At 35.9% G+C, this 11,858-nt stretch overlaps 1 protein-coding gene across 1 annotated transcript in view; it reads left to right on the forward strand.

Moving 5' to 3' along the window:
- Positions 1-11,423, forward strand: part of LOC123539751 (uncharacterized) — a 182,896-nt gene extending 171,473 nt beyond the window's left edge. Inside the window, exon 6 of the mRNA XM_053526039.1 lies at positions 6,348-11,423. Within this exon, the coding sequence (XP_053382014.1) occupies positions 6,348-6,529 (182 nt within the window). The 3' untranslated portion in view covers positions 6,530-11,423. The remainder of the gene's footprint in view (positions 1-6,347) is intronic.
- The last annotated feature ends 435 nt before the right edge of the window (positions 11,424-11,858 follow it).

The raw sequence follows: 11,858 nt of genomic DNA on the forward strand, positions 1-11,858 counted from the left end.
ATTCGATTTCAGAACGACATTGGACATTCGATACCAGAACGACATTGGACCTTCGATACCAGAACGACATTGGACCTTCGATACCAGAACGACATTGGACATTCGATACCAGAACGACATCGAATGTCCAATGTCGTTCTGTTATCGAATGTCCAATGTCGTCTGGTATCGAAGGTCCAATGTCGTTCTGGTATCGAAGGTCCAATGTTGTTCTGAAATCGAATGTCCAATGTCGTTCTTGTATCAAATGTCCAATGTAGTTCTGGTATCAAATGTCCAATGTCGTTCTGAAATTGAATGTCGAATGCCATTCTGAAAACGAATGTCCAATGTCGTTCTGAAATTGAATGTCCAATGTCGTTCTGAAATTAAATGTCGAATGTCTTTCTGAAAACGAATGTCCAATGTCGTTCTGAAAAAGAATGTCTAATGTCGAAATTGGACATTCCATTTAAGAACGACATTGGACATTCGATACCAGAACGACATTGGACATTCGATACCGGTACGACATTGGACATTTGATTTTATAAAGACATTGGACATGCAATTTTAGAACGACATTAGACATTTGTATCCAGAACGACATTGGACATTCGAATCCAGAACGACATTGGACATTCGATACCAGAACGACATTGGACATTCGATACCGGTACGACATTGGACATTCGATTTTATAAAGACATTGGACATTCAATTTTAGAACGACATTAGACATTTGTATCCAGAACGACATTGGACATTCGAATCCAGAACGACATTGGACATTTGATACCAGAACGACATTGGACATTCCATTTCAGAACGACATTGGACATTCGATTTCAGAACGACACTGGACATTCGATACCAGAACGACATTGGACATTTGATACCAGAACGACACTGGACATTCGATTTCAGAACGACATTGGACATTCCGTTTCAGAACGACATTGGACATTCGATACCAGAACGACATTGGACATTCGATTTCAGAACGACATTGGACATTGGATGTCAGAACGACATTGAACATTCGATACCAGAACGACATTGGACATACGATTTCAGAACGACATTGGAAAGTTCGATTTCAGAACGACATTGGACATTCGATTTCAGTACGACATTGGACATTTGGTACCAGATCAACATTAGACATTCGATTTCAGAACGACATTAGACATTCGATACCAGAACCACATTCGACATGCGATTTCAGAACGACATTGGACATTCAATTTCAAAACGACATTGGACATTCTAATCCAGAACGACATTGCACATTCGATTTGAGAACGACATTGGACATTCAATTTCAGAACGACATTGGACATTCGACACTAGAACGACATTAGACTTTCAATTTTAAAACGACATTGGACATTTGATACCAGAACGAAATTGGAAACACGATACCAGAACGACATTGGACATTCGATACCAGAACGACATCGAATGTCCAATGTCGTTCTGGTATCGAATATCCAATGTCGTTCTGATATCGAATGTCCAATGTCGTTCTGAAATCGAATGTCTAATGTCGTTCTGAAATCGAATGTCCAATGTCGTTCTGGTATCGAATGTCCAATGTCGTTCTGGTATCGAATGTCCAATGTCGTTCTGAAATCGAAGTCCAATGTCTTTCTAATATTGAATGTCCAATGTTGTTTTGAAATTAAATGTCAAATGTCTTTCTGAAAACGAATGTCCAATGTCGTTCTGAAATCGAATGTCTAATGTCGTTCTTGTATCAAATGTCCAATGTCGTTCTAGTATCGAATGTCCAATGTCGTTCTGAAATCGAATGTCCAATGTCGTTCTGGTATCGAAGGTCCAATGTCGTTATGGTATCGAATGTCCATTGTCGTTCTTGTATCAAATGTCCAATGTCGTTCTGGTATCAAATGTCCAATGTCGTTCTGAAATTGAATGTCGAATGCCATTCTGAAAACGAATGTCCAATGTCGTTCTGAAATTGAATGTCCAATGTCGTTCTGGTATTGATTGTCCAATGTTGTTCTGAAATTAAATGTCGAATGTCTTTCTGAAAACGAATGTCCAATATCGTTCTGAAGTTGAATCTCTAATGTCGTTCTTGTATCAAATGTCCAATGTCTTTCCGGTATTAAATGTCCAATGTCGTTCTTAAATTGAATGTCCAATGTTGTTCTTAATTTAAATGTCCAATGTCGTTCTGGTATCGAATGTCCAATGTCGTTTTGAAATTGAATGTCTAATGTCCTTTTCAACTGCAATGTCCAATGTCGTTCTGAGGTCGAATGTTCAATGTCGAAAGTTTAACTTATTTCCAACTTCACGCTTCAAATGTTCAATGTTGTTCTCTTATCCAATGTTTAATGTCGAATGTCGAACTTCACACACTTATATACGTATATGTACGCGCAATTATAACAGTATTTAACGCACTTTTTACGTTAAACTATAATTTTCCTGCAGATAAATACCAGTTTGATCAGCGTATATGGCGCTTTTTTTAAAAATCAAAATCTGAGAATGAATGTTTTCTTCGGTCCTTTTTCAATGATTTCCCGAACATTATAATTATACATGTCATATACATAATGTTCTGATCTTTAGACTAAAGAATCGAGCACATGTTCAGTTTGGGAAATGCTGTACTTTTCCAGAATAAGTGCGTTTCTATTGGCTCTATTGTGAGGTCGGATTTCAGGAAAAAGTAAAAAAAAAATATCTCCTGATTTGCGGTGGCGTGGTAGTTCCAACTGAATTTACTGCATGCCCGCAAGATTCTGATGCCATAACTTTTGACAACATCTCCATGGATCCAAACCTTCCCTAGACGACATGTATATTCAGGATACTCTCCAATTCACAGTACATATCCATATCTACGCACTCTTTGCGAAATCAGCTATATCGGCGGTTTCTTTGCGTCGGCACCGGCTATTTTTTGCTTTAAACAGTGCCCAGGTTGGTATGAGAGGCGAAAAATCGAGCTGCCATCCATGATCATAGGTATGCTGCTCAAAATAAGTAGAACACGGAACATTAGAATGTCTTTTCTATATTTTATACTTTTTAATTATCAGCGATTTGCTCGCAACTCGATGAAATTTGTTGATGGTGTACTGACATGGAACACTAGCCCGACTTTTAGTCTTTAACCAGTTTTTGCTTTGATATCATACATATCAAGCTCACTATTTGTATTCATTTATCAATATTCTTCCAAATAATAAAGATAAATAGGCCGAAATGTAAATGGATGTTTTCAAAACTACTTACTCTCGGTTTTGTCGTGGCACCGACGATCTCTCTGCATACCAGGTTATGCACAGGCAGGCTCTCTGCATTACGCACAGAGAGGCTCTAGGCTAATGACTATCTGGAAACATTATAGCTTAAGTAACTTTTTGTAATTGCCAACCTGTTCATAGCAAAGAATCGTCGGTGCCGACGCAAGAAACCACCGATAAAACATATTTCGCAAAGAGTCCGCCGATATGGATATGCACCGTGCAATTGTGTATTAAATTTTAACTATTTGAATTTCAATTCATGTTTATGCAACTTCTGTGAACAAGACATTTTGCTTAACGATTTACAGTTGATTTCGAGATCAAAATATATAATTATACATAATATACAATCACGAATAAGGACGGTCCGATCAAGTACATAAATAGCTTTAAAATGTTCTTAATAGTTGGTGTAAAACAGAAGTAATCTGTTCATAGTTGATTTTACAAATTCGAACAATGAGAGAAAAAATCTACTGACGATTATTAGATTAGATAATAATTACAAAAATGAAGCTGTCCAATTAATTCCCCCCCCCCCCCCCCTACGAACCAAATAAGTCATAAATTCAAACTGACGAATAAGTAATGATTTTTTTCTACCTATTCTATTTCAAGTAAACCACTGCGTTTTTATTTTATTATGTCTCCCCTCCCCCCCCCCCCCCCCCCCCCCACTTCTGGGAGAGACATATTGTTTTTGCCCTGTCCGTCCGTACGTCACACTTCATTTCCGAGCAATAACTGGAGAACCATTTGACCTAGAACCTTCAAATTTCATACGGTTGTAGGGCTGCTGGAGTAGACAACCCGTATTGTTTTTAGGGTCACTCCGTCAAAAGTTAAGGTCACAGGGGCCTGAACATTGAAAACCATTTCCGATCAATAACTAGTGAACCGCTTGACCCAGAATATTTAAACTTCATAGGATGATTGGTCATGGAGAGTAGATGACCCTTATTGACTTTGGGATTACTCCGTGAAAGGTCAAGGTCACAGGGGCCTGAATATTGAAAACCATTTCCGATCAATAACTAGTTAACCACTTAACCCAGAATGTTGAAACTTCATAGAATGATTGGTCATGAAGAGTAAATGACCCCTATTGATTTTGGGGTTACTCCGTCAAAGGTCAAGGTCACAGGAGCCTGAACATTGAAAACCATTTCCGATCAATAACTAGAGAATCACTTCACCCAGAATGTTGAAACTTCAGAGAATGATTGTACATGCAAAAGCAAATGACCTCTATCGATTTTGGGGTCATTCCTTTAAAGGTCAATGTCACAGGGGCCTGAACATTGAAAACCATTTCCGATCAATAACTTGAGTACCACTTGACCCAGAATGTTGAAACTTCCTAGGATGATTGTGCATGCAAAGTAGATGACCCCTATTGATTTTGGTGTCACTCCGTTAAATGTCAAGGTCCCAGGGGCCTGAACATTGAACACCATTTCCGGTGAGTAACTTGAGAACCACTTAACCCAGAATGTTGAAACTTAATAGGATGATTGGTCGAGCAGAGTAAATGGCCTCTAACGTTTTGGGGTCACTCTGTTAAAGGTCAAGGTCACAGGGGCCTGAACATTGAAAACCCTTTCCAATCAATAACTTGAAAACCTCTCGACCCAGAATGTTGAAACTTCATAGGATGATTGTTCATGCAGAGTAAATGACCCCTATTGTTTTGGGGGCCACTCCATTAAAGGTCAAGGTCACAGGGGCCTGAACATTGATAACCATTTCCGATCAATAACTTGAGAACGTCTTGATCCAGAATGTTGAAATTTATAGGATGATTAAACATGCAGAGTAGATGGCCCCTATTGATTTTGGGGTCAGTCTATTATAGGTTAAGGTCACAGGAGCCTGGTCATGTAAAATCATTTCTGGAAAATAACTTGAAAACCACTTGACCTAGAATGTTGAAACTTAATAGGATGATTGGACATGCAGAGTAGATGACCCCTATTTATTTGAGGTCACTTGATCAAAGGTCAAGGTCACAGGAGCCTGAACAGTGACTTGGGAACCACTAGACTAAGAGTGTTGAAATTTAGCGGGAGGACTGGACATGCCAAGTAGATGATCCCTATTGCAGCAAACCATCAGTGTCTCTTTGACTTCCGCTCCTTACCCCTTGACTTCTTGCCTATAGGACTTTGCATTGGGGGAGACATAATTATGCTTTTTTACAAAAACAATTTCTAGTTTTTATTATTATTATCTTTTATATAGTATTATTTTTTTTATAAATAACACATCTCTTGAAAATATTTCCTTAGACATGCGAAAAGTACCGGTATTTCATTTCAGCACTCTATTTTCTGAAATAATATTTTAGAAATAACAACTGCACAAAAAAAAAAATTTTAACAGATTGCGAATCGGGATCTATAGGATGTTGCCGCATATTTATAGATTCGCCTACTGATGATAAACGGTAGAAATCGCCGCAACCTGATAAAGTTTCTCCGTAATACACATTCACTACAGTATCGAGGCACGGTGATGAAAAAATCAATAATCTATCGGCTTATCAGTGGCGTTGCAATTCCTTAGTAGTTGCTATTTCACGCAGAATCAGGAACACATTTTTTTCAGCGTATTGAAACTAGTTATTGGATTTCAGAATAGGTCACATGATCAAAACAAGTGTAGGTTTCATAATCGATCACGTGATCAAATCAAGCGTCTTTATTATACTTACGCTTAAGAAGATCTATTATAATTTATATTTATAATACAGTTTAGTTTTCTTCACATACTGTTGTTGATAGAAAATGTGTAGATCTATTTAATCATATCTGGATCGAAAATATAATTGCAAAATGTAATATGAAAGTTTTGTTTGGTAAATACTTTGGAACTTGTTTTCTGTGTGTTGTCAGTTTGGTCATAAGCTCGACAAGAAAATTGAAAGACGGTTTGTTAAATCTGGGGGCATTGGCCCCAATTATAGTGGTTTCAAGTATAATTAATAGATCGCGGATAACAAAAATATACCTCTTGATTAACTCAAAATCATCACGTACTGGTATGACACTTTCCTATAATACGGAACTTTTCTTCCAGAAACGCCAAAAGCAGTAGATGAGACGCCAAATTTATTTCAAAGAATATATGGATGGTTTACATACCCGAAACGAAAGAAAGGTAATGTAACTTCAATAAGTATTAAACCATATAGAATCCACTTTGAAGAGGTCGGGAACGCAGTATTTTACAGCTTCCCAATCACTACTTTATCGATGTGATGGACCACTCACTTTATGCCGTTCGTTAGTTAGTTCGATTTTATATTTCTCTTCATATAACATTACCTCTGACTGAAACCGTTTGATGGAGGTTGATAAAACTTGGCATGTTCCCATGTTTTTTTCAACGGTATATTTTCATTGCACTCTTTTATTAAATGTCATTCAGTTTAGTTCATTAACAATTCATTGCCTTGATGTTCCATTTTTTCAGTCTTTTGTTTTCGTCTGGCAGTAATAAGATTCATTGACTTTGTCCTATAACTTTGAAACATGTCGGGGAAATGAGTGTCAGTATTTGGTTTAAAATGCCTTCCTTGCAACTGTTGTGTCACTGTCGTTTTTATTTTGTTTCATTTGTCGCGGTCATCTTTATATATATTTTTTGTGTAATTACCGATTCATACTTGTAATGATGTGTGGTTTCGTTGAGCTTATAATTGCAGAAGTGAGAAATGATAAAGAGAAGAAAATTTCAGCAAAACATTAGGGCAGCATAAGGAAAAAAGACACATTTATACAGTAAATATTTTCACCATGTGTTTTAGAAATATACGCAGCATAGGCAGAAGTAAACATTGCCTATCACTGTATTTTTTTTTGTATGAATTAACTAAATACGGTAAGCACTCACAAATATAATATTTCTAACTAGTATCATGCTTTATTGGATTAAAATTATACTGAAATTTAGTATAGTCTACGTTTTATTGCAATGATCCGAAAATGTAAAAGGAAGAGACATTAAGTTTGTAGTTTTTATTTTCAACATTAAGAAAGAGAGAATCGATGTGATGTGGTTTAAGGAAGGTGTCTCCATACAATCACTTCGGTAAATATATTTTATTTTGAAATCTAATCAAGTGTCTCCATACAATCATTTCGGTAAATATATTTCATTTTGAAATCTAATCATTCGGCGCCATGGGAGCAACTTTTGAAGTTGCCACTATTTATGTTTCAGAATTGCAAGCCCTTATGATCAATCTGGCATTTAGCTTCTTTTGTAGAAGATCTACTGATGTAAGAAACCTCTAATTTTAGAGGAAAAAAATGTTGTATTTTTTTTTCTGAGTAGATAAATAGAACAAACCAAAATCAACCGTTGGTGGTCATACTTGACCAGTTAGGTTTCTTTACCTATTTACGTATTGTATTGATTCAGTGAATTACATTCTCTGCAAGAAATGAATAAAGATTGCTGCAAAAGCCTGACAATGGCATTTTTCATTTATTATACAATTACTAAGCTATTATAACAAAAAGAACTGTCACTTGTTGTAGTTACACATAAGAATATTAAGTTCTAAGTTTACCATTAAGCCGGTATGGAGGCTCTGATTTGAAATAGCCAACTATTTCATAGACGCCGAATGATCAGATTTTAAAATGAAACATATTTTACCGATTGAAATGTTTCTCTGGAGATCTCTTACTTAAACTTTATTGATTTTAAATTCCCCATAAATATTGAAAAACAAAATTTAGTTCTTTCCCGCATTCACACCCTGCGATGCATATAAATCTAACAGACATGGTGAAGAAATTAAAATGTGTCTTTCGTCCTCTTTTGTTGCACTTAATATGCTATTTAACGTATGTTAGCAATGTTGTTGTTATTGTTTTCTTTGAAATTATCTTCTTTTTATGCCCCCGAAGGGAGGCATATAGTTTTTGAACCGTCTGTCGGTCTGTCAGTCTGTCCGCAATTTTCGTGTCCGGTCCATATCTTTGTCATCGATGGATGGATTTTCAAATAACTTCGCATGAATGTGTACCACAGTAAGACAACGTGTCGCGCGCAAGACCCAGGTCCGTATCTCAAAGGTCAAGGTCACACTTAGACATTAAAGGATAGTGCATTGATGGGCGTGTCCGGTCCATATCTTTGTCATCGATGGATGGATTTTCAAATAACTTGGCATGAATGTGTACCACAGTAAGATAACGTGTCGCGTGCAAGACCTAGGTCCGTAGCTCAAAGGTCAAGGTCACACTTAGATGTTAAAGGATAGTGCATTGATGGGCGTGTCCGGTCCATATCTTTGTCATCGATGGATGGATTTTCAAATAACTTGGCATGAATATGTACCACAGTAAGACGACATGTCGCGCGCAAGACCCAGGTCCGTAGCTCAAAGGTCAAGGTCACACTTAGACGTTAAAGGATAGTGCATTGATGGGCGTGCCCGGTCCATATCTTTGTCATCCATGGATGGATTTTCAAATAACTTGGCATGAATGTGTACCACAGTAAGACGACGTGTCGCACGCAAGACCCAGGTTCGTAGCTCAAAGGTCAAGGTCACACTTAGACGTTAAAGGTCATTTTTCATGATAGTGCTTGATGGGCGTGTCCGGTCCATATCTTTGTCATTCATGCATGGATTTTAAAATAACTACGCATGAATGTGTGACACAGTAAGACAACGTGTCGCGTGCAAGACCCAGCTCCATAGGTCAAAGGTCGTAAACTCTAACATCGGCCATAACTATTCATTCAAAGTGCCATCGGGGGCATGTGTCATCCTATGGAGACAGCTCTTGTTATTATTTCTCTTAATGTTATCACTTACATACAGACTATCTAGCAGTTATTAATTAAATGAAATACCAATGCTTTGAATGAACTTGTCAATCAATCAAGTACTTAGAAATGTATTTCACCCGACAGTATTCTCCGTTTAGTACGAAGATAATCTGCAAATGTTAACGTATAGTATAAACTGTTTGGAGTGTTAATGTGTAGTATAAACTGTATGGAATGTTAATGTATAAACAGTATGGAATGTTAATAGTATTAATTTGTATTGATTGGATATGATTAAAGCCAAAAAATTACTACAGTATCCTCGCATATTATCCATATCATAGCATAGTTTTCGTATCATATATCACTTATGACATGCTTATGTGTTTTCATGTTTGTCATGTATATTACAATTGAGCTGAATCTGATTAAAGGCTAGATAAATAACTAGAGAATCATAGCATACATATGCTTATAAAATTATATAGTTTTTATTCTGGAAATATAACTATCCAAAAGTATGTCAGGTTTTATAAGCTTTTTAATAATTGATTTTTGCCGTGCTCGAAATGTGAAATAGAAAGGAGGAGGTAGTTTTTTTTCAGCGGGACAGGGGACTCCACGCAATTTAAATTGTAATGATATTTTGCAAGAACTGTCTCCAATGAACCAGTAAATAATTCCTTGTAGGTAACAATCTTTTCTGGATAAAAAGCAATATACTTGACTGTTCCAATATTCATAAATATGGCCTTTTCTTTGTGTTAAAAGATGAAAATAAATGGAGATAATTTGCAATAAGCATATCCTAGACATCCCAGTTTTTGAAATCAAATGTACTTTTGTTGCTGACAAACATTTTAGTCAGTGATGTTTACTGAGCAGATGTATCTAATAAAGTACTGATAACCAAAGGTACAGTGGCTGCCATTGGTGAATGAGGAATTGAAAGTCCAACATAAATTATAGCAATAAATAAAGAATAAAATGGCACGATAGATAGAAGATTCGACGTAAGTTAACTACATGTATACAAAACATTCAAAAATATTACATATTATGGAATGATTTGTTAATACTTGTATAAAAGTTATATGGACCTAGCATGTTGTGGTGGCCGAAGTACTATAGAAACAGAACTAAAGGTTACCCATCACGTATTTTATATCTCTACCAACCGCCTTTAAAACGGCAAACAGTCATTATAAATTGCGCAGAATTACCAAAGAAAATGACCATAAACAGTCCAAAACATCCGTACTAACGACATTTTTAACCAATAAAATCAACACTGCACATGACGACATTAATTATGTCAGAAAGTTAAAATGGACATACTCTTCCGTCAGAGTGGAGAATGCTTCACGAAACAGGACATTTTATTTTACATAGAAAAATATTGACAATAATATAATTGCCCAAACTACACACATTTCCTTCAAGTTAATTAATAGTCTGCTAATAAAAGTTGTGACGATTTTCTGTACAATTACCTTACATGGAACAAACATTCCGAAAGTGTCTGAAATAAAACGGACAGTCTAAACATATCTAAAGGCAGTTTTATAGGTAGTGGAAATTGATGGAAAACTGGTTAAAGTACATTTCTTGTTTTCTGAAAAATGTTCTAAATTTGCTATATGTCTTTAGTTCATATCGAACTAACATTTGACATTTTTATGCCTTTAAATATTATTAGATATTTTGCACTGTACAAGGTTTCATTGATTCAATACTTGTATTGACATCCACAAGTACAATATATATGACAACTTCTACACGTGAATCAGGTGTGGAGAAACAAAACGACATTAAACTATATAATGTTTATTCAAATCGTTGCCATGTCAATCAAAACGGATGCCTCTAACTACAAACCCCTTAATTAGTTGTACTCATTACTTTCATTGTCAAGCAAACTGACAGAAGCTTTTCATATCTTCTCGATGCTGTCCGCGCAGTTTTTAGCACATTTCGTTGTGTCTTCGTGGCGTGTGCTAAATCAGGATATATTATGATACGCATTCCTTGTGATAATGTAATGATAAATCTATATCAGTACTTTTTAATACGGCAATGTATATTAAAGTGTCAAATTAAAGAGCAAATAAATTTTTTTTTAAATAATTATGGGAAAAAAACATAAAATATTCGCGTCAAATTCTGACTGATTGACTAGACACACATTGATGATCTCAGAGAGAGACTATTTTCCAAGTGTGCACAAATTTTTCATGCAATACAAAATGTCATGTCCTAATTGCTGACAAATATTTTTACAGGTTCGTAGCACGTTGGGCATTATGTTATATCAATAGTATCAAATAAATTGTGACACATATTGTCTTGATCTTTCTTCGAACTATTTTTATCATACATTCACGTTATCAACGTTCTTCAAATCCGAAACCAATCTGGACTATGTAAAACAAAAAAGCATGTACAGCCCGTGTCTGATAACTTCGGAGTGACTATTAGACCTTTATAACGGACACGGACAATGTAATCGTACTATGTACTATAGTCAAAGTCTGGGGAATTTCTCAAAACACAAAAATTGAAACCACAGGGATTTGTCTTATTTTTAAGATATTTTAAAGGTTTTCGCCAAATTATCAAGGCACAACATATCTTTATAATTCTTTGCAGTGTTATCCTCTGCTGCGAATAAATCGTCTCCAAGGAGAACACATTTACGTATACATCTAATGAAAAAAACATGTTCAGTTTAATACCTGTAATTTTATTTACTGTCTGCCATTTGATAAAATATCTTTCTTTTTTTAATTTTGTAAATTT

Source organism: Mercenaria mercenaria, chromosome 16 (genome assembly GCF_021730395.1).
Source record: "Mercenaria mercenaria strain notata chromosome 16, MADL_Memer_1, whole genome shotgun sequence".
Taxonomy (NCBI): domain Eukaryota; kingdom Metazoa; phylum Mollusca; class Bivalvia; order Venerida; family Veneridae; genus Mercenaria; species Mercenaria mercenaria.